Consider the following 24,732-nt stretch of genomic DNA (forward strand, 5'->3'; position numbering starts at 1 on the left):
ATTTTATTATATAGGCATACAGTATAAAAAAAAACTTTGACCCATTGGTCTCCTGTGTGTTAGTGTTAGTGCTGGCACACCCATGGACTGTTCACTGACCAGCTGAAGCATACTGCAAGAAGAATTGGCAAGAGAGAAGTTTCAATTCGATAAGCTGATACCCAACTTCTAGGAGTCAGGGAGAACAGATTTTATCAGTCTGTTTGGAAAAGTTAGGAGAGTGCTACTATGAGCACTTTAGAGGAAGAGCTAGTCACTATGGCGCTATGAACCTCACAATGTATTTGATTTAAAATGTATTTTGAGGTAACTGCTAAAAGTAAAAGGAATATCCTAAAGCACAACTATATATTCAGCATGGTTTTAAGAGATTTGTTTAGACCTGTTTTTTTCTCTACAACCTTATGTGTCATTAGATGAATGAACTACTTTGTTATATGCTGTTCTATTATTGTGGTATAATTGATTTCAGATTTAACCACCCTTAAGCAACATAGGGGAAAAAACCAAAACAAACATCCTTCTTCCTGTCTGAGTGGGCTCGGGGTTCAGAACAAGTTAAAATGTGCACCATTTTTAATGCAGATAAACCTGTGATACCTGTGTGCTAGTGCTCCATCTTCACAGCAATATTTTCTCATCCAAAACAATGGTTGGTTACAAAAATACATGTTTTCTTGACCTATAAGAGTCACTTCTAATGGTCTGTTAACAGATAGTTCTGATCTTCTTTATTTAGCATTTTACTACATCACCCCTATCCTTTCTAATGCCATATATTTAATGTCTATCCTTTATAACTTCTAAACCACCTTTCTAAACTTATTCAATTACATCCTTTATTCTCTTGCACACCCCATACTTTGGTTTAATTTAATTCCATTTATTTGTATAGGGCTATTACTTTCTATGCTGCTCTAATGCTTATGTATTTAATCAGCTGTTCTCTCTTGCCATATAAACAGTCATCTCTCTCTTTCCTTTCTCTGCACTGTAACTCCCGCGCACTTAATGTTATTAACAGGTGTTTGTCCAAAATAGAACTCTTGCCCATGCACATACACAAACATTCATGGATCAACTGACATACACTCAACTTTCTTTCCCACACACATGCAGAACTCTCAACAACATACACTTGAGTTCAAAACAGGAAAACCGAAGATTCTGGACATGCAATGAAAAATACTCTTGCTGGACCCATCTTCAACCTCTACCCAGAAGCTATCATTCATTCCATAACAGTTTCTACAACTTGATTGCATGAGCCCCAGTTATAGCCACTTGCTTTCTCTCTCTCTCACTCACTCTCTTTCTGTACGGACATCCCTCCCTCTCTTACCTTCACAGCTGATTTTCTAGTATCTAGTCATCAGATCTTCAACCACACAGAACAGGTCAGGAATTCATTGCTCTTTTTGTTGCTAAAGCTTGATGGCTTTTCAATGCACTTGCTGCACACATATACTGTTACAGCTTTAAAAAAAAATATGTGCCAGCCTTATATTTAATATTTCAGTGTTGTACAGTTTAAAAATGTATGTGCTCTTAGGGTGGCTGTTGGATGATAACTTTTGATAAATTTGGTAATCGAAATTTAGAATACATGAACATGTTGTATGTTTATTGACCTGAATTAAAAAATGATAAAGATTATTATTATTATTGTTATTTTGCTTGAAAACTTTGTTGGGCATGTGACTTGATGTGGCATTGTGGCCCCATGGTATCATAGTCAAGTTATGTTGTCTGAGTCTTTTTATCTGATACATTGCTTCAGGTACACTGTAAACACTTAAACGTCATAGGTCTCCATGTAATTTAGTGTGATATGAGATGTTTATGCATTGTGTTGTTTGATTCTAAATCACTAAATTTATGAGTGTGTGGTCTGGTGCTGAAGCCTAGTTACTTCAAAATGATAATTGGTTTCTTCCATTATGACTGCCAAAACCCTCTGACATAATTCCCTGTCTGCCGTCTTGGCTGAGATTTTTGCCTCTGGGTGTCAGCTGGTGTGTGGAAGGAGTGTATTATGTTGGTTTCACCCTTGCCTTTATTAGGGGGCCAAGCACCAAAGGTGCTATAATAAGTGCTTTTGCGTTTTCGCTAATAACTCCAGAACCATAAGGGCTAGAATAAAAAAATCTTCCCCTGATTCCTTGAGTCAAGCCCTACAAAACGTATATCTCCAATTTCATTTCCGTCTAAAAAATGTTTTTGCACTTTTGAATTTTGTGAAAAATCTACTTTTCGAACTCCTAGGCTGTTTGTCCGATTCCCACAAACATTTTTAAACATCATCTACAGACTCCATGACAAAAAGTTATCATAAGAATGTTGATATGTCAGAATGTTCCAAAGATATTAGCGATACAGTTCCTCCGGTAGAATGCAATTTGATTAATTGATCAATATCTACTCAACACAAAGTCCAAACGTAACGAAACTCGCTACACATGGTCAACGGGCCATATTGAGGATGCATGCTAACTTCCGTTCAGTTTTGCCCATAGGGGGCACTACAACTAAAAAACTTTCATAACTAAGCAGCTGTTTGCTCGACTAAGTTCAAATTAAATATGCACCTTCTTTGGTTCAAGTGCTAACACATCCTTAAAATATTAATTAGACAAATCAAACAAAATGGCCGCCAGCAGCCAATCAAATTTCAGCACCTAATAACTTGAGTTGTGAATGGCTGATGGTCATGAAATTTATTATATACAAGCAGGGTCTCCACACGAAGCTTTATATAAAAAGTCATGATAAATGGCCACATGTTGGCGCTATAATAAGCTAATTCGTGTTTTTAATAATAACTCTGAAACCGTATAGGCTAGAATAATTTTTCTTAGCTTCTCCAAATCCTTCAGTGCCTCCAAATCATATGGTCACATGTATTTCTATTTCCGCATGAAAACTTTTCAACCACTTTGATTTTTTTGAAAAACCTACTTGTAGGCCGTTTACTCGATTCACACAAAATTTTGCTTCAAACCCTCCTCACAAAAAGTTATCAAAATAATTTTGATTTGTTTAGTAGTTCGGAAGATTTAAACCAATACGTTTTTGAGTGTGGCCTGTAATTACTTATTGGCCTGTATCTTGTGAGCAAAAAATTCAAACTTAACAAAGCTTAAAACACATGGACAAGAGAACTAGGGGGTGCTAAAATTTAAGAAAATCCTATTTGTTAGTTAGGGTTAGGGTTTGAGTTAGGATTCCATAGGATCTTTCCTCTCCAGTCTGATTATTTTTGTTATTTGTCCATATGTGCTTGGCCCCTGACAATTTCCGCTTGCAACTATATTTATTAAATAAGAGTCGTAGGCTTTTCCATTTTTGATGCAAACAGACGCTGCTAACAATGTAGCTTACTTATTGGCGGGTAATTGTGTTGTGACGAAATATGACAGAGTTGGGGTAATATAGAAATATGGGTTTGAGGAGATGATTTTGGTTGGTTAATTGTAGCCTGTGCTACATCTCCAGGTCATGTGTAGAGTTTTAACTGCCTCTGGTGTCTCAACTTTCTGTAACTTGTGCAGTGTTAAATGGAACCAAACTCTTTTACTCTGTATCTAATTTTACATCTATCTGAACAACAGTTTGTAGTCAGCTGAAATGCCTATACTCTGATGCCTTGGTCAAATTATTTTTAATTATGATTATTGCTGGACTCCCATATTGTTGGACTCACAGTCAAACACCAAAACCTCAAAATTTGCCATCTACAAGTTGGATTTATTTTAATACACTGCCTCAAAAAAAAAAAAAAATTAAAAAAAATATATATATATATACACACACACTACCGGTCAAAAGTTTTGAAACACTTACTCATTCTTTACTATAATTTTTTTTCTTCACATTTTAGAATAATAGTAAAGTCATCAAAACTATGGAATAACATAAATGGAACTTTGGGAATTATGTTGTGACTAAACAAAATCCAAAATAAATCAAAACTGTGTTATATTTGAGCATCTTCAAAGTAGTTGCTGTTTGCCTAGAATTTGCAGACATGTACTCTTGACATTTTCTCAACCAACTTCTTGAGGTATCAGCCTGGGATGCTTTTTAAACAGTATTGAAGGAGTTCCCATCTATGTTGGGCACTTATTGGCTGCTTTTCTTTATTATTTGGTCCAAGTCATCAATTTCAAAAACTTTTTTTTAATTAAATGTTACTTTTATAATGAAATAAATTAATATGGTGGCACAATTATATTTTTGTCTACAAAACTAATTTCAAACATTTAAGCATACGCCTTCACATCAAAAGATTTTTAAGTTTATGAACATTTTAGTCAAGTGTTTCAAAACTTTTGACCGGTTGTGTGTGTGTGTGTGTGTGTATATATATATATATATATATATATATATATATATATATATATATATTTCCAGTGTTTTTGTCTTGTCTAGTAAAAATATCTAAACAGCCTTAAAACAAGATATATTTTCTTGAGAAGCAAAAATGAAAAAAATATTAAGTCTTGTTTTTAGAGAAAAGAAAAAAATGTATTTATTAAAAAATATTTTTTGCAGTGTAGCTTCTTGAAAAGTGTATGTAACAATGATGGCATGCTTGTGAGTGTATCACTATCATTTTTGCTTGTTTCTAACCTTGTTGTCTTTCTATTGGTTCTGTGTGGGTGTTTGGCTTCAGTAAGCCTTGTCCAGTATAGTACTCCCTCCCTGTACTGGTACAGTCATAATGACTTTAGACCCTCTGACTCGCTGCTTGTCACACATTAATCAACACATACTGCTCCACCTGGCACTCTCCTTTTCTCCCTCTTTCTCAAAGAACCTTGTGTTTTATCAGTCAGTTTGTTCAGTCCATGTTAAACTCTTCCCACTCCCTCGTCTGTTTTTAGAATATCACAACACTGCACACCTTGAATCCCAATATCCATAGATCTAATAGTTCTCTGTACATGTAATGCTCAGGTATTTATGAGGCCTTAAAATGGCACAGATCAAACGGGCTGGCCGGGTATGTGTTGATATCTTGCAGCAAAATCTGGCAGAGCTAATTCGCAGACAGTGTGACCTAATTGTGATGCATATTAACCTTCCCTGAAAGCTTATTGCCTGTTTGCTTATTCCATAGAGGACTAAGATACAGTGCCAGTTTCCAGGTATTAGTGCTGTTCTCTGTGCCACTGCCTTTAATAACTGGATTACTTATGGCAATAAATAGTATAGAAAAAAAATCTGTAATAAAAGTACCACTGAACTAAGTACTACTAATACAAGTTTATGGCACATGCAGTGCTTGTATGTGTTGCTGGTCACCGGCATTTATTGTGTTGGGGATGATGGTTTGCTGGTGTCCCCACCAGGCTTCTAAACTAGCTTAACCAGCAAGGTTCCCTATGTTGGCCAGCTTTACCAGGAAGATCATGGTCTATGATCTCATAGGATCACATTAATATACCAAAATTTTAGCAAATTGACTTTTATATGGCTTGTTCAAAGTATCGCAGCAGTTTCCTTGTAAAATGAACCAGAAATCCTTTTATTCCCTTTCACAGAAATCACTGGTAAAATGACAGATTAGTTCATAAACACATACTTTTTGACTTAAGGTATGATTTGAACTTTTACATTACATAACCAACTAATTTTACAAGATTGTTCGAGTGCGATCAAATAGCGTGGAGGCACAAATGATAGAGCATTGAACTTGCAATGCAACAGACATACTCTGGTGGCCAAAAGTTTGGAATAATTTACAGATTTTGCTTTTTTGGAAGGAAATTGGTACTTTTAATTCAAAAAGTGGCATTCAACTGATCAGGACATTACTGATGTAAAAAACAGCACCATCACTATTTGAAAAAGGTAATTTTTGATCAAATCTAGACAGGCCCCATTTCCAGCAGCCATCACTCCAACACCTTATCCTTGAGTAATCATGCTAAATTGCTAATTTGGTACTAGAAAATAATTTGCCATTATATCAAACACAGTTGAAAGCTGTTTGGTTCGTTTAGTGAAGCTTAACATTGTCTTTGTGTTTGTTTTTGAGTTGCCACAGTATGCAATAGACTGGCATGTCTTAAGGTCAAAAATGGCAAAAAGAAACAGCTTTTCTGAAACTCTTCAGTCAATCATTTTGAGGAATGCTTGAAATTGCCAAAAAAACAAACAAACAAATGTCATACAAAGGTGTACACTACAGTCTTCAAAGACAAAGGACAACTGGCTCTAACAAGGACAGAAAGAGATGTAGATGTCCCAGATACGACTAAACAAGAGGATAAGTACATCAGAGTCTCTAGTTTGAGAAATCGTTGCCTCACATGTCCTCAGCTGACAGCTTCATTGAATTCTACCTGCTCAACACCAGTTTCATGTACAACAGTATCTGGACAAACTGACAGCTAGAATGCCAAAGATCTGCAAAGCTGTCATTGCTGCACGTGGAGGATGTTTTGATGAGAACACTTTAGAGTAGTTTAATTGTAAATAGTAATTATATTATATTCAAATTGTAATAGTAATTTTTCATGTTATTAATATCCTGACTATACATTGTTATCAGTTGAATGCCACTTTGGTGAATAAAAGTTCTTTCCATAAGAGCAAAATCTGTACATTATTCCAAACTTTTGGCTGCCAGTGTAGGTACAAGTCGAAACGTGAGCTGAATATGTCATTGAAGCACCACAAAATGATGTTGTTCCTTCAGCAATTGCTTCATTTTTCATCTCATATTTGTTTTTTATGACACTATCGGTTAGGTTTAGGGTAGGGAGGTAGGTTTTGGCGATTTTAAAACTCGATAGAGCATTAATCTTAACCTCATCTGTTAGGGAGAACATTTAACTCTCTTTTATCGCCACTGAGTGGACATTGCACCTGGGAACTGCCGCGATATGCGTAATGAACCACAAAATATCATTTTGCAAGAATGTTGCCACAGTCACATATTTTTCACCGCCAGTGTATTTTTTCACTTGGTTATACATCTGCGAGTGCAGTAAAGACAAAATATACTTGTATTCAAGATCTATTCTCTAAAAGCATGTCTAAATATCTTATATGCTGCTTTTCAGGTGAATGCATCTTTTTTTTTTTTTTTTAAGGATTTTTAGATATCTTAAAATATTTGTATTTTTAATATTGTATTAAACATTTTTTCTTCTGCAGTATAGTGCTAAAGTAAATGTGTGTTGTTTTAAAGGAGTTTTAGATATTTATATTGGAAAACAAATCAAAAACGTATTTTGTTGCAGTGCATAATGGGATGAAGACTACATCTCTCACCCTTCTGTTCACTTCAATCCATCTTTAACTAAAAAAAAAAAACAAACAAAAAAAGCTCTCTCTTATTAATAAAGCTGCGTATTGCCAATTTTCTTCATGATAAGAAATGCACAGTGACATGTATTATGATTCAATAAGTCGTGAGCCATCACATTATAATCTAGCTGCATTATGTGTGCGCGCTCGAGAGATGAACATCCCCGCAACAGAGTGTGCATCAGCCAGCTGCAGTTTCAATCTCTCCCCCTTAGATCGGGACACTTTGCGCAACTCATAGAAGAGGCACTGACCGCACAGAGAAATGCCAGTTTCTGAGTTTTTAGTTATTTACATGACCTGCTTCCTTATTATTTGAACTTTAATAATTAAATACAACTGCATTTACGCCGGGGTTTTTCCTTTAAAGATGCTCGACACGCAAGTTTTGCTTCAGCGGAGCGGCAGCTCCAGTTCCACTTATTCCACAACGAAAAGTTTTGTCAACAATTTATTATTGTCGACGTTGTCGATAACGTTGACTAATCGTTTCAGCCCTACTTGCAGGTAGGTAAGCTGGTCTTTTCAGCAAGGGTATTAAAATTCCAATTAGAAGAATGCATTCGGTCTGAATTGCTCCTGCAATATTGTCTAGTCACTAATAATTATAGTGTAGATCTCTGATAAATTTGTCCTTCAATCTTTCTGCTTCTCTGTACTTAGTGTCTTTTGAATAGTCTTTTTTTCCTCTCCCCTGTAGGTGCATCAAAAAGAGGAGTGTATCTTCTTTTACTACTCTATAAGACCTCAATCCAGTCTCTCATCAAGTCTCTCTTTTCATCTCATCACCCATTTATTCCTGTCTTGTTACTGCCTCCCCTCTTTTCTTGACATCAGTAAATTCTCAGTCTACACTCTTTAGAAAGGAGCCCCTGTCACTTGGATTTCTTGTACACTGGATTCTTTTTACATCACAGAACATTTTAATTCACTGTCATCTCCTTTTCCATTTTTGAGCCTTCAATTAATACACTTTTCTGCATTCTCTTTTCATTGTTTATTCGCCCACCTTACTCCAGTCTAATCTCTTTAGTCTTAGTTTTTTTTTTTTTGCAGTAGTCATTGCAGTGTGTCTCCTTCTGGGAGGTTTGCCCCACATCTTTAAAGGTTGGGGCTGCCATGTGGTCCAATTTTTTTTTACAGCAAGAGGAGGATGGGAGAGGAGGTATGGCTGCAATGGGTGGGGCAGGGAGTAAGGGTGGGCGCGGTGCTAAAAGGTCAAGGCCCCCGCGAATGAGTGACAGCCAGGAGGGCAAGATCAAGCTGGCATTTTTCGTCGCCATCATAGGTGTGACGCTGACGGTACTGGGCATGGGTACAGAGTTTTGGGCAGAGCTTTCTCAGCCAAAACACTTCAGGAACAACCAGACGTGTGAGATGGCACATTACGGCCTTTGGAAATCATGTGTGCGCACACTATGGGTGTCAGATATTGACCCGGAGAGAGAGAGCTGTGGACCAGCAGAACTGCCTGGAGGTAAGAGCACTTGTTCACTTTATTTCACACACTCACTCACTCACTGGCTATGTACAGAATAGCATACTTCCATACTACTTGCACTGTTTCTACTGTATGTATTCTGTGTACAGTAGGTACATTTTCTATATGCGTAGATTAATACCCAGATCACCTACTTTGTTTGCCAAAATGTGCAGTATACAACTAAGCGCATTGCACCGGGTACTGTATTCCACATTGCAATGTGTTTGACTTGACCTTCGATTTCTAGTGTGATGAATGAACCGGAAGTAATATTAAGCACGAGTTTAAAATATATTTCTTGACTGTATTTAAATGGACTGCCCAGAGTTGAATTTTTTTTGCACAAAATGTAATGAAAAATGAAAAATAACTATATAATTTCTAAGATAATGGGACACCACTTGCAGCATGCAACATGGTGTATTCATGTGACAACAATGCAGAATACTACTGTTGCATAATGCATTCTGTTTCACATGCTATTTTAAAAATAGTGCGCAGCATACAGTGTATACTGTGCAGTATTCATTAAGCAGTAAGTTAGTATACTGTGCAACAGTCTGGTTCTTAAGTAAAAACCCATTGATTTTTTGCCATAGACGAATTGATTTTTAACAATAACTAATAAACATTTAAAGAAAAACTTAACATGAGTTTCAAGGTTATTCATCGATTGTATATGCTTCTGTTGAAGCCATCAGTTTGCGTTATTTCAACTTCATTGTTTAAAAATCGTTTTTGAAAGCGGAATTCCTGATGAACAATTATGTTAACCATGGACCAGCAGAAAAGGTCCACCATGCAGAGAACTGCGGCCAACAAAGCCTGCAAAACTAGGTTAAAGCCCTTTGTATATATCGGAATATTTTGCGTAAAAAATAAACTTAAAATATATTGTTTCTTTACTTAAAATCAACAACCTAAAATGTACAAGTTTTATATATTACCATCGCATTTATTTAATTTGTCATTCGCAATGCTTCATGGGATTGTAGTTCGTGCCCTCGTGAAAGACGTTAAGTAAACAATCTTGTACCTTTGTCTTTTTGTCCGATTTTCTAAGTTTGTAATGCTGCGATTTACCTCAGAGCTGGTTGGTTTGGTTCATGGCTTACAACTCTTTAATCTTTTAACCCTTACTGATGCAGTGTGTAGCTTCTCATTTCTTAAACAACTATGTCAGATGTCGTATCCCGTAATTGATTCATCGGGCTCAAATTGTGAGAGTGGTTCAGGGAGCATGAGGAATCATTTTCACACATGAATTGGCCACCACAGAATCCTGACCTTAACCCCATTGAAAGTCTTTGGGATGTACTGGAGAAGACTTTACGGAGTGGTTTCACTCTCCCATTGTCAATACAGGATCTCGGCCAAAAATAAATGCAACTCTGGATGGAAATAAATGTTGTGACGTTGGATAAGGTTGTTAAAACAATGCCACGACGATTGCACGCCATTATCAAAGCTAAAGGCGGTCCAACGAAATATTGGAGTATGCAACTTTGTTTTGGCCAGGCAGTGCATTATCCATGTATCGTATTTGTGGGAAGTCTAAATGTGAACACATTCTATATGAACAGTGGAAAGAAAAAATATGTGAACCCTTTGGAATTACCTGCATTTATGTATAAATTTGTCTTAAAATCTGGGTTGACCTTCATCTAAGTTACAATAATGCAGTGGTTTTTAAACCTGTCCTGGAGGCCCCTCAACACTACACATTTTGCATGTCTCCTCAATCAAATACATTAGCTCATTAGTGGAGACTCCAAGACTTAAATTGGTTGTGTCAGAAAAGGGCAACATGCAAAATGTGCAGTGCTGGGGGGCCTCCAGAACCGGTTTGAGAACCACTGCAATAATGAACAAACACAATCTGTTTTAACTAATAACACACAAATTATTGTATTGTTCTTGTACATATTGAACACATTCAAACATTCACAGTGTAGGTTGGAAAAAGTATGCGAACCCCAAGGCTAATGATGTCAGCAAAAGCTAATTAGAGTCAGGAGTTGGAAAACCTGGCATCCAATTAATGAAACTAGATTGGAGGTGTGGGTTAGAGCTACTTTGACTTATAAAAAGCACTAAAACATTTTGAGTTTGCTGATGTGGACCATGGCTTGCAAAAAAGAGATCTCAGAAGACCTACGATCAAGAATTGTTGCTTTGCATAAAGCTGGAAAGGGTTACAAAGTTATGTCAAAGAGCTTAGATATTAATCTCCTCACAAATTGCCTATACGTGGATTTAGTACTGTGGCTATTCTTCCTAGAAGTGGCTGTCCAGCCAAGATGACTCAAAGGGCACACTGCAAAATGATCAGTGAGGTAAAAAAAGAACCCTAGAGTGACAGCTAAAGCTTAACATCTCTGTTCCTGAGTCTACTATATGGAAAACATTAAACAGGCATGGTTTCTATGGCAGGACACCACGAAGGAAGCTACTGCTTTCCAACAAAAACAGTACTGCACACCTGAAGTTTGCCAAAGACCAATTTGACACTCCATAGCTACTGGGAAATATTTTGGGGACTGATGAAACTATGGTTGAATTGTTTGGGAAGAACACAGCACTATGAATGGTGTAAAAAGGGCACCGCATACAAACATGAAAACATCATCCCAACAGTGAACTACGGTGGAGGGATCATCATGATTTGGGGCTGCTTCGGGGTCTCGACTGCTTGCCATCGTCAAGGGAAATATTTATTCCCAAGTTTATCAAGATATCCTAAAGGATAATGTCAGGGTAGATGTGTGCCAGCTGAAGCTCAGTAGAAGTTTGGTGATGTAGCAGGACAATGATCCTAAACATCGATGTAAATGCACTACAAAAAAAAAAAACCCAACTTTTGGAGTGGCAAAGTCAGAGCCCAGACCTTAACCCAATAGAGATGATGTGGAATGACCTCAAGAGAGACATTCACACCAGAAATCCTAAAAATGTGGCTGAGCTGAAACGATTCTGTAAAGAGGAATGGTCCAAAATTCCTTCTGAATGTTGTGCAGGTCTTATCTGGAGCGAATATAATTAATTATTTAAATACAATTATTATTTAATTACTTATTTTTATACACACTTCATAATCGTATTTAATCAAACTACACAATGATGACTAAGACTTTATAGATATTACGGTTTCATTTTCTGTTAATGCATGATTTTCTGTAAAGCTGCTTTGAAACAATGTGTGTTGTGAAAGACGCTATACAAATAAAAATGATTGACTAGCGGAAATGCTTGGTTGAGGTTATTCTTGCCAAAAGTGGATAGACCAGTTATTAAATCCAAGGGTTCACTTAAGTTTTCCACTGTGAATCTTTTCTATAAAGGGATGTGTTCTATAAAGACATCAAAGCTTATAATTGTTTGTGTGCTGTTTGTTTAAGCATATTGTGTTTGTCTATATTTGTGACTTTGATGAAGATGAGATCACACTTTAACAGATTAATGCAGAAAACCAAGAAATGCTAATTTGTAAGAGCTCTGTTTAGTATAACATTATCAGCTCTATGCTAATCATATCTAGAGCAGTCCACTCAACATGTACTGCATATGAAAACATAGAATTGTGTAGTTTGTAAGGATTGCTGTCAATAACAGCAAATTCAACATATGTATATACTGGTTTGTTGGTCACTGTTCTAGCAGGAAAATCAGTTGTACGGCGCATGGTTGGATAAAGCTGACAGCAAGCCAGATTCAAATCTAAATATAGAGGACATGAGTGAAAAAGCAAGAAAGTTAAGAAGGATGAGAAGGATAGTGAATGTGTGTTTTATTTTGTATATGTTAACCTGAGTCTGTCTTCTCTCTTCCTTGTTCTGCCCTTCATTGTCTCTTTCCATCTGCCTCACTCTTGTTCCCTCCCTCTCCATCTGTCTCTCTCTCTCTTCCTCTCTGGTTCTTTCAGTGCCATATGTGAGCGAGCTGCTTTGTGTCCTCAGTGCATTAATACACAATGATCCTCACAGGGCTTACAGCAGAAAACTGAAGTGCCTTATTCTGTTTCTCTGCACCTTTTCACCCCCTCTTTCTCATTTTTCTTTTGCTCTTAGAATCTAATTGCACGTTCTTCAAACTCTATACTTCTGGGGAGAATACTGTCATATTTCATAAATCGACAGAAAAGGGTAAGTTCTGTAGCGTTTCTTCCTGTATACTGTGCCCTCTTTTCTCTCTGCTTTCTGTATGTTATGCTCCTCTTTCTTTTCTTTCCTCTCTATTCTATTTAATTTCTCTCATTCCATGCTGTTTCTCTCTTTGAAAATCAGTCACATGTCTCTGTCTCCTCCCCCTCCTCCATGTCTCTCGCTCTCCCTATCGCCATCTCTTACATCTACCTTACTGTCCTGTCAAACACAAGGGTTTATCAATTTTTATCTCTCTCTTCAAGAGAAAATTTCAATTTACAAGTGCATTGGCAGCAATCATATGTGAATTCACCCAAACAAAATATATGTCCAAAAGTATGTGTACACCCCCTTAAAATGAATAAGTTTGGTTAGGCCCCTTAATTTTAAAGTGATGACAAATCTTAAAGAAATAGTTCACCAAAAACGAAAATCTTCCATGGAACATACAGTTGAAGTCAGAAGTTTACATACACCTTAGCCAAATACATTTAAACTCAGTTTTTCACAATTCCTGACATTTAATCGTAGAAAACATTCCCTGTCTTAGGTCAGTTAGGATCACTATTTTAAGAATGTGAAATATCAGGATAATAGTAGAGAGAATTATTTATTTCAGCTTTTAATTCTTTCATCACATTCCCAGTGGGTCAGAAGTTTACATACACTTTGTTAGTATTTGGTAGCATTGCCTTTAAATTGTTTAACTTGGGTCAAACATTTTGGGTAGCCTTCCACAAGCTTCTCAAAATAAGTTGCTGGAATTTTGACCCATTGCTCAAGACAGAACTGGTGTAACTGAGTCAGGTTTGTAGGCCTCTTTGCTCGCACAGGCATTTTCAGTTCTGCCCACAAATTTTCTATCGGATTGAGGTCAGGGCTTTGTGATGGCCACTCCAGTACCTTGACTTTGTTGTCCTTAAGCCATTTTGCCACAAATTTGGAGGTATGCCTGGGGTCATTGTCTATTTGCAAGACCCATTTGTGACCGAGCTTTATCTATCTGGCTGATGTCTTGAGATGTTGCTTCAATAAATCCATATAATTTTCCTTCTTCATGATGCCATCTATTTTGTGAAGTGCACCAGTCCCTCCTGCAGAAAAGCACCCCCACAACATGATGTTGCCACCCCCATGCTTCACGGTTGGGATGGTGTTCTTCGGCTTGCAAGCCTCACCATTTTTCCTCCAAACATAACAATAGTCATTATGGCCAAACTTTTTTGTTTCATTTGACTTTTCTCCAAAAAGTAAGATCCTTGTCCCCATGTGCACTTGCAATCTCTAGTCTGGCTTTTTTATAGCGGTTTTGGAGAAGTGGTTTCTTCCTTGCTGAGCAGCCTTTCAGGTTATGTCGATATAGGACTTGTTTTACTGTGGATATAGATACTTGTGTACTTGTTTCCTCCAGCATCTTCACAAGGTCCTTTGCTGTTGTTCTGGAATTGATTTGCACTTTTTGCACCAAACTACATTCATCTCTTGGAGACAGAATGCATCTAATTCCTGAGCGGTATGATGGCTGTGCGGTCCCATGGTCTTTATACTTTCATATTATTGTTTGTATAGATGAACATAGTACCTTCAGGCATTTGGAAATTGCTCCCAAGGATGAACCAGACTTATGGAGGTCCACAAATATTTTTTTTCTGAGGTCTTGGCTGATTTCTTTTGATTTTCCCATGATGTCATGCAAAGAGGCACTGAGTTTGAAGGTAGGCCTTAAAATACATTCACTGGTACACCTCCAATTCAGTACACCTCATATCAGAAGCTAATTGTCTAAAGGCTTGACATATTTTCTGGAATTTTCCAAGCTGCTTAAAGGCACAGGTAGCATACAGTGTATGTAAACTTCTGACCCACTAGAATTGTGATATAGTCAATTAAAAGTGAAACAGTCTGTCTGTAAACAATTGTTGGAAAAATGACTCTTGTCATGCACAAAGTAGATGTCCTATATGACTTGCCAAACTATAGTTTGCTAATATTAAATCTGTGGAATAGCTAAAAAATTAGTTTTAATGACTTCAACCTAAGTGTATGTAAACTTCTGACTTCAACTGTAGTTACTTCGGGCTGTCAAGCTCCAAAGAGGAACATGTGTTATGGTTTTGTGGTTATTTTTTGGTGCTTCCCAACCCAGAGACACTATTCATTTTCATTATATGGCAAAAAGCCAACCTGGTCTCAAAAAATCACGTTACAAGATGAACGCAAAAAGTAACACAAACAGTGTCATACAAGCAGTACAAAATTAGATGGTTGCTTTAGCAATTGCCTTTTTACATGTCACATGTTTTTATTTATTTATTTATTTATTTTCAGAAACTATTGGTTAGGTTTAGTTTTACGGTAGGGAGGTAGGTTTTGTTGATTTAAAACTCGATAGAGAATTAACCTTAAAAATCTCATCTATTTTTCATCTCACATTTGCTTTTTCTGACACTATCGGAATGGTTTAGGTTAAAGCCCAAGTATACTTCAGTCAGAGTGAATGCTGAGTGTCTGCGTACAGGATGCGTGATGCAAATTCCGTCATCAGCAGAGTGCTCAAGCACTAAATGCACATCTTTGAACGCACAGAATGCACATGCAGCTGGAATTACAGTACAGTAAACAGTGGATGTGCATGTCAAGAATGTGTGTGTGAGGAGGTCTGGAGATACCTTCATTTTTTGTAACTCTAGTTTGAAGGAATGTAAAGACATCTTTATGTTTCTAAACTCCGGAGGAGAAATAGTCCTGTATCCCATAGCAGTCGTAGTGTGCATGCACCAACTACCTGTGTTTGCGCACAGTCAAATAAAGTATAGTTTGACAGGCTCGCGTTTAACTTTATCCATGTTACGCTAAGCGTTAGCGTCAAAACTGAAGTATACTATGGGCTTAAGGGTAGGGAAGTAAGTTTTGTTGATTTAAAACTTGATAGAGCATTAACCTTAAAGGTGCACTCAGTAAATTTTTCCACATTTAAGAAGTTTTACTTCTAAAGAAATTAATTGTAATTTTGAAACATGTATAAAATCATGACCACTCACATGAGATAAAAGCTCCAGTCATATCAGTAACATTATAAAAGCTGTTTTATTATACATAGAGAGGGTCCCCCTCATGAGCACTGCCATGTTAGAAACACATGACCAGCCCAATACTACTCACTTAATCTTAGTAACCTCTCTGTTATTGGACACTTTCACTCTTGGATTAAATTCATCATAGCTGACTGTGAATAGTAATAATTTAAGCTTCACTTGTTTTTTCTCAACCTCATCTGTTTGGGAGAACATTTAACTCTCTTTTAGTGCCACACAGTGGACATTTAATGTTGGAACTGCTATGATATGTGTAAGGAGCCAAATAATATATTTTTGCAAAAATATTTCCATGCTCACATAATTTTCATGAGATAAGGATGCGTATAAAGACTTATTAGTCCCTGTGCACAAAGCGAGATCCAAAAAGAGATGGGTTAGGGTTACTGAGACTAGTGTGAAAGAACTTGACTGGCCTCCACAAAACCAAGACCTGAACCCCATTTAACACATGAATTTGACTGCAAGCCAGGCCACCTCACTGATGCTCCTGTGTCTGAATGGGATCAAATCCCTGCAACTATGTTTTAACATCTATAGTGTAAAACCGTCTGTAACAGTATAGAGATGGGCAAGGAGGAGGCGGGAACCGGACGAAGCATCAAAGTAATATTTTAATGAAAACTTAAACAAAAGACACAAACACACACACGGCAGCTGCGTGTGGCTCACTCTCTCCCGAACAGCCGCATCCGGCTCGGCCTTATCCCGCTCCTCGGCTGATTATCCCAATTGGTGGCCGGCCGGTCGCATTCACGGCCTGGCCCCGCCCTCCTCCTCGTCACACCATCCTAGAAGAGTGGAAGCTGTTAGGGAGGACACACTTCTGCAGAAATTTCTGAAAAATATCTGTTGAACATTTAAAGTTGTAGAAGCACAATACTAGCTACTTAATTTTCAAAACCAAATGCCAATAGCTTTGACTTTAAATGTTCAATAAGCACATAAAGATGTGGTGTTTGGGTGTCTATGTACTTTTGGCCATATACAAAGTTTGGCCTAGTGATGATAAAATGGAGAATTTTGTAGAAATGGTTTAAAAACAAACATGTCTGAGTGCTTGCTTACTCTCTTTGTCTCTTAGGTTTGCATATAGCAGCTGCAGTGTTGGCTTTGCTCAGTTTGTTTCTAATGGTCATGGGCTCTGTGTGTATCACCATGTCCCTTAGTAAGAGTGTACCCTTCTTCCTCAAACCTGCTACCATCTGCTTCGTCCTCTCAGGTAAAACTCCAGGATAAACCCCGTTCCACTGCCATAAAGCACCTCAAAACATCATTCAGTCTCTTTAAACACCTTATAACTTAATAATTCATTTGCAGCAAATCTGAAATAGTTATGAAGGATTTGGCAATGTTCAAGCACACTGTGTCCCATTACTGGGACTCTGGGTTCAAACCTCAGCCACATAAAAGTCACAGCTGGCCATATTTCAGAGTGGGTGCACCAGCCATGTGTAATGTACACTCATATGTAATTGTGAGTTTGAGGTGTATCTCAAGAAAATACCCAACGCACACTTCCTTGGTGGTGTCTGTAAGCAATAGGTGAATAAAAGAGAAGGCCTTGATTTGCTTCAGTATTTCATCATGGACCAAAACCGAGTGCTCTGTGAATGAGGAAAGACATTTACCAGAAAGAGGTCACATTTATAGGAATTTCTCAGAAAAATTTAAATTCTGTAATAATTTAATCACCCTCATGCTGTTTTAAACCTTTATGACTTTGGTTTTTCCGTGGAACTCAAAGAAGCTGTTTTTCCATACATTGAAAGTTAATGGGAATGGGGGCTTTCAAGCTCAAAAAAAGAAGAAAAAAGTACCATTCAGTGTTGTGCACCATTTTGAATTGAAAGAAGAATGCCAATTCAGTTCCAATTAAATTCCTGAATTTGGACTGAATTTGAATTGAGGTAGCAAAAAGGATGTAGAATTGCAATTTGAATTTGAATTTAAGAAGTAGAATTAAAGTGTAATGAAATTCAAAAACATTCCTATGACTGTTTTAAAGTTTCTTTTTTAATAATAGATTTGATTTTTCTGCATAACATGAAACTTGTAATCATATTATCATATGCATAATAAATGGGGTATTTCCAGAAACATTACACTGTTAAAAAAAAAAAGGTCTTATATCAAGTAAACAATGCTGGGGGAAAAAAAACCCCATTGATGATTTACTTGATTGTTTTTTTGTTGTCGTTGTAATTATTATTTATATTTATTTATTAATGTATTTATTTTGGCTTGGTAACTTTCAGGAAGGCATAGCAGGGAGTTGGATTATTTCATTTAATTGAGTTTAAATATGGTTCAGCCCCTCTTCCCAGCATGCACTGGGGCATGAATAATATGGTTGCATTGTTTGGCCATATTTTTATTTACAGTGATATTGTTGATTTTGTTGTCAAGGTAGATAACTTACTGTTTTGTGATATCAGGAAGATTTTTTTTCTCTAATAAAATGATCAATTTGTTAATTTTTACCCTTGTCCTTTTTAATGTACAAAGTGTCAAGGTCAATTCGTGCCATTTTTAAATATTTTTTTTTTTTATGTTTTCCTGTGATAAGTAAATATATGATATTGTTTAATACAGGAAGAGCATTGCTTTCCATTAAATATATGTTTATAGAAATGTACATGAGATGCTCAGAATATTGAACAGTTTAAAACCATGTAAATAAAGGAAGCAATTTTCATAGGACTAGTGTAAGTTGATAGTTTAATCTTCCTAAAGTTACTTAATTTAGGTATTTGTTAAATATGTCAAATTCATATGTACAGCTAACATGTAAAAGTCATGGCAGGTTGATATTTTAAGTTAGTTAATTTACTTAAAATGAAGTAGATTAATTCAACTTAATAAAAAAGAAATGCAAACTTCAAGTTATACAAACACATCACGTTTTACAGTATTAATAATGAATAATAAATATAATAAAATGTAATAATGTTTAAAATGCCACCTATAGAAATTTGTATTTCATTTATTTCACTATTTTGAATCTATTTTTATGAAGTTTTCTAAAACAAATGTGGTGGGCCATTTCTGGTGCTGTACAGCAAAAACAAAATAGTTTAATGGCTATGTTAATTGTATTTTTTTAATTTAGTAATTTTTTTAGAGAGAGAAGTATTTGTAAAAAATATTCTACATATTAGGGAATAAATAGGCAAACTTGGTCAAAAATGACAACCTAATTGTTTATCACAAAATATGTCTTTGACTAATGAAACTGTGTAGTGTGACTGTGTTGAATTTCTTTTGAATTGCGGTTCAGTAAATTCCACTTCCTGTCATTCCAATTCTAATTCCAGTTCAACTTCCTGTGGGGCATGGCCAATTCAATTAAAATTCCAACTCATGAATTGAAAGGTAGTTAATTCTGAAATTCCAAATTTTGCACAACTCTGGTATCATTATATTATCATAAATGTGGTAGATATGACTGGTACGCTATATTTTAAGTTTCTGAAGCCAAATTATGGACTGAAATTTGAATTGTTATTTGCTGAAAATCTTTCCTTCTGCTGTAGCTTACAAATCTCATTTGCATTCACATTCATTAAATATGCCCCATCAAGATAAGGTTTGATGTCAATGAAATCAAACATCATTGGTTTGACGTTTGTTGTCTTTGACATCAAGTCTGGTGTGACGGTGAATGTGAAATACTGAACTTTAATGACCTTTCATCTCCATTTCCCTCTCACCACTCTACCCAGGTGTCCTGGTGCTGTTGTCCATCATTGTCTTCCACCAGTCTGTACTGGCATTACTGGCAAGTGATCACAGTATACCTCTCCATCATGAGCTGTCCTGGTCAGTGGCATGCGTTGGCTCGGCTGGGGCCATTCTAGTCTTTGGAGGGTTAATGTTCCTGTTGCTTTCCCTCCCCTACAACCCCCTGGAGAAATGTTTCCGTCAGCAGAGCAGTAGTGATGCCTAGCTCTCAGGGGGACTGCCAGTAAGTGAAGTAGCAAAAGATCTTTTATACTCTGATGCTGCTAATGAAGATATCCACTGATGTTATAAAGGACGTCCAAACCACTGAATATAAAGAGTAACCAATTTCATAATGTTTTGCCATAGCTAGAAAACTGTCATTAGAATTGCTTGTCAATAGGGATAGTTCCCCCCAAAATCATTTACTAACTTTCATGTTGTTCCAAAACTGTATGACTTTCTTCCGTGGAACACAAAATGAGATTTTAGGCAGAATTTTAACCTCAGTTAGCATTAATTGTGTTTTTTTCTCTCTTCAATATAATGAAAGTGAATGGTGACTGAGGTTAAAGTGATAGTTCACCCAAATATTAAAATTCTCTCAGCATTTACTCATCCTCATGCCATCGCAGATGTGTATGACTTTCTTTACTCTGCTGAACGCAAAGATTTTTAGAAGAATGTCTCTGCTGTAAGTCCATACAATGCAAGTGAATGGTGGCCAGAACTTTGAAGCTCCAAAAAGCACATAAAGACAGCATAAAAGGACTCCAGTGGTTAAATCAGTGTCTTCAGAAGTGATATGACAAGTGTGGGTGAGAAACAGATCAGTAGTTAAGTCCTTTTTTACTATAAATTTTCCTCCCTGCCCATTAGGTGGTGAATCGCCAAAAACAAAAGAATTGAAAGTGGAGATTTAAAGTAAAAAATTATTACATGGATTTAAAAAAAGACTCGGATTTAACCAGTGTAGTCATATGGATAAATTTTATGCTGCCTTTATATGCTTTTTGGACCTTCAAAGTTCAGGCCACCATTCACTTGCATTGTATGGACATACAGAGCTGAGATATTCTTCTAAAAGTCTTCGTTTGTGTGCAGCAGAAGAAAGTAAGTCATACACATCTGGAATGGGGGGGGGGGGGGGGGGGTTATACGGGTTTAGGACAACATGAGGGTGAGTAAATGATAACAGATTTTTCATTTTGGGGTGAACTACCCCTTTAAGTCATGTACTCTGATATTTCTATGATGGCTCTGTACATAAAATCAGTGACCAACAGATCTGTTTACTCCCTTTAAGTGCCCAGTTACACAACATGCTGTGCTATTGCGCTGTGTCCTATTATCTGCATTGCTGCTTTGTATAAGACGCCTGACTTGATTTCATGTTGTACAAAACTGACTACACTGACTGCTGATTTTTTTTAATTATTATTATTATTTCTTTTTTTTTTTTTTCAAAAATAGGCCATCCTTGCTTTGACTTTACAGCATAACAATGCTAATAGGGATTGGTGCAATTCCCTGCTGAAAAAACAAAAACAAAATACAGCTATTCAGGTTAGTTTATGCTAGTTAGTGGTGGTTTGGCGGGTGTACCAGCGTAGCCAGCGAAACTTGGCTGGTAAACCTGGTCGACCAGCATGGTCTTTCTGGTGAAGCTGGTTGACCAAGAAAGTCTTGCTGGTTAAGCAAACCAGCATTACATAATATATGCCGTTGACCAGCTATACTGATCTTTTCAGCAGGGTTTTCATTAAACAAAGTAACAAGCAGACTAGATATCATAGATGTCCATTCATAGATTCATTAGGATGGTTTATTATTTGTACTAATGTTAAATTAAGCTGAATACTATGCATATGAAACATACATGTGTGAAAACTATTGATGTGGATTAGGCAGACTCACTGTTGAGCCACAATTCTGTGTAAATAATTTGTTTGTACAGTGTTCTCCAGTAGATGCGAGAGACAGTGTGAAGCTATTGTCCCTCATCCTCTTTCTTTTGTTTGTTATTCATTTCCTTGTTTCTGCCACTCTCTGTTTGTCACAATTTTGTGTTTTTCTTTCTCTGGTTTTGCTTGAGGTTTAAATCTCTTTGACCCATAAAAGTTTCCTGCACCCTCTGCTTCACTTGTTTCTTAATCTCACTCCTTCTCTTTTGACACTCACTCAGTCTAAAATTAGTGCATTGCTCATCTAAGCACATTATGTTGAAGTGGATGAGAAATATTATCCTAGAATTTCAACTATGCCCCCCCTCAACGTTCTCTCGTCATTGATCGCTCTTCTCAGTGTCTCCGAGGGGTTGGGGGGAGCTGCTGTTTCTCTGCGTCTGCCCTCCCGTTCCTCCTCTCCAACACCAGCTCTCAGTGAGGTGTTTGTGAATGTAGTGGCAGTACATTTGGGAAGTGAGGAAAGGTCTTCGCCTCAGTTATCTGCACTATGTCTCTCGCCCAGCTGCCTAACTGAAGCATACATCCCATCCAAAACAATCTAGATCTTCTATATAACCACAACAGGTTGCCATGTTCCTGCAAGGCATGTCCTACAGTGTGCTTGTCTGTTTAATTTGGTAAATCAGAACAAAAATAATGTTAGTTGGTTGATGTTGTTGTGTGGTATGGTTGATCAGTGTGGTTTGGTGCAGGAGTAGGGAAATTAGAGCCTGTAGGTTGACACTCAACCCAGCAGTCTGCTTGTATATATAGCCCTTTAATAGTGCCTGTCAGACTATCAGGCTGTTCTTTCATATTTTTTTTTTTTATGTTGCCAAGTGCACTGGGGGAATAAAACAGGCTTGGAGTGCAAATATTTAGTTGTTGGTCCATAGGAGAAAAATGTTTCATTACAACACATTACACAGTGCATAATAACAGTTCAAATTAATGCACAGATTAATAGAAAATTGTATTAATTGCACACTCTTTAAAATTTACACACTGTATCATAGCAAACATTCAAAAAAAACATTGTTGTTAATGTTTGGGGAAAAACATGAACCCTTTCAGAAAATTACAATTCTTACCTGCTCATCTGAAATGTCTGTCTGCTTTCCTCAAAAAAAAAAAAAACAACAACAACTGATCAACATCTTCAGTGACCACGTTTACATGCACTTAAGAAAGCAGGTTATTCCAGGGTTTTTGCAGAAAGCTGCATTCTGAAATGTCATGTAAACGAAAATTATTATTTCCTTATTCCGTTTAAGGGATTAAGAGAAAGTGGTTTAACACACCTAGGTTTCTCCCAGAGAAAGCTGCTTATGTGGCCATGTAAACACATAAGCTGCATTCTAACAGGTTTTTGAAGAGTGCGCATGTGCGTGGAACAGACTGAATAACAAACATCATAGGATGGAGCCCAACAAGTCAACAAAACATTTCTGGGTGTACAGTGGGAAAAACACATACGCTATAAACGATACCCATTTATAAACTCCACTGTGAAATATCGACGATCCCTCACGTTCGCGTATACAGTTGAAGTCAGAAGTTTACATACACCTTTGCCAAATACATTTAAACTCAGTTTTTCACAAGTCCTGACATTTAATGGTAGAAAACATTCTGACTGACATTAGGTCAGTTAGGATCACTACTTTATTTTAAGAATGTGAAATGTCAGAATAATAGTAGAGAGAATTATTTATTTCAGATAACTTTCATCACATTCCCAGTGGATCAGAAGTTTACATACACTTTGTTATTATTTGGTAGCATTGCCTTTAAATTGTTTAACTTGGGTCAAACATTTTGCGTAGCCTTCCACAAGCTTCTCACAATAAGCTGCTGAAATTTTGGCCCATTCCTCCAGACAGAACTGGTGTAACTGAGTCAGGTTTGTAGGCCTCCTTGCTTGCACACGCTTTTTCAGTTCTGCCCACAAATTTTCTATCGGATTGAGGTCAGGGCTTTGTTATGGCCACTCCAGTACCTTGACTTTGTTGTCCTTATGCCATTTTGCCACAACTTTCGAGGTATGCATTGGGTCATTGTCCATTTGGAAGACCCATTTGCGACCGAGCTTTAACTTCATGGCTGATGTCTTGAGATGTTGCTTCAATATATCCACATAATTTTCCTTCCTCATGATGCCATCTATTTTGTGAATTGCACCAGTCCCTCCTGCAGCAAAGCACCCCCACAACATGCTGCTGCCACCCCCATGCTTAACGGTTGGGATGGTGTTCTTCGGCTTGCAAGCCCCTCACCCTTTTTCCTCCAAACATAACAATGGTCATTATGGCCAAAAAGTTCAATTTTTGTTTCATCAGACCAGTGGAATTATTTTTATTTTTTTTTATCCCACGGAACAAAAACATCAAGAATTGGAAGTAGATGTGGGAAGCTTATTATTGACACAAATCAGTCATTTGATTGCATAAATAACTATGGAACAAGTAACCAATTTTCAGACATCGTTTACTAACCCCTGTGTTGTTATAACCCTAAATGACTTTCTTTCTTTTTCTTAACACAAAGGGAGAAATTGTGAAAAAATTTTGTTCTCAGTAATGGTAGTTTGTGGTGACCACCTCTTCAATCTTCAAAAGAATGCAAAAGTATAATTCAGAAGTCTAATAAATTATTCCACGAGCCTCATGATAGGTTTGGTGAGAAACAAACCTAAGTCTAATGTGTTATTTAGTGAAAATGTTCACAGACCGGCATAGGTGAAATACGGACAGGGGCCCTTGACTACTAGGGGCCCGGGTTGGCCCTGTGCTGCAAGGTCTTGTGGCCCATCAACTTTGAAAACAAATGTTTGTATATGCTTAAATATGTGGGCCCCACAGCTTATACAAGGCCCCCTCAACAGGGCCCTGTGACTATGAAGGCCCCCAGTCCTCTTTTAGGACCCTTTTGCATTCCTGTTTCTAATGACATTTTTTGAGCCACTCTTAAATCTTATAACGCCACCTGGTGAAAGTTTCCATGCTCTTCTGGAAGTAGAAGAC

General features: G+C 37.1%; 1 protein-coding gene across 1 annotated transcript; it reads left to right on the top strand.

The window, feature by feature from the left end:
- The first annotated feature begins 38 nt into the window (after positions 1–38).
- On the top strand, positions 39–20,868 carry LOC127453759 (voltage-dependent calcium channel gamma-6 subunit-like). Its single transcript, XM_051720427.1, has 5 exons — positions 39–1,397; positions 8,021–8,797; positions 12,871–12,945; positions 17,125–17,262; positions 19,766–20,868. The coding sequence occupies exons 2-5, from the start codon at positions 8,440–8,442 to the stop codon at positions 19,987–19,989; spliced, it is 795 nt and encodes a 264-aa protein (XP_051576387.1). The 5' UTR covers positions 39–1,397; positions 8,021–8,439; the 3' UTR covers positions 19,990–20,868.
- The last annotated feature ends 3,864 nt before the right edge of the window (positions 20,869–24,732 follow it).

The sequence above is a fragment of the Myxocyprinus asiaticus genome, chromosome 16 (assembly GCF_019703515.2).
Source record: "Myxocyprinus asiaticus isolate MX2 ecotype Aquarium Trade chromosome 16, UBuf_Myxa_2, whole genome shotgun sequence".
Lineage (NCBI taxonomy): Eukaryota > Metazoa > Chordata > Actinopteri > Cypriniformes > Catostomidae > Myxocyprinus > Myxocyprinus asiaticus.

Excerpts from the sequence above, each read along its gene's own strand:
- LOC127453759 (XM_051720427.1), top strand. The coding sequence starts at position 8,440 with ATGTGGTCCAATTTTTTTTTACAGCAAGAGGAGGATGGGAGAGGAGGT. Across the intron at positions 8,798-12,870 it reads ACCAGCAGAACTGCCTGGAG|AATCTAATTGCACGTTCTTC; the intron begins GTAAGAGCACTT and ends TTTTGCTCTTAG. Across the intron at positions 12,946-17,124 it reads TCATAAATCGACAGAAAAGG|GTTTGCATATAGCAGCTGCA; the intron begins GTAAGTTCTGTA and ends TTTGTCTCTTAG.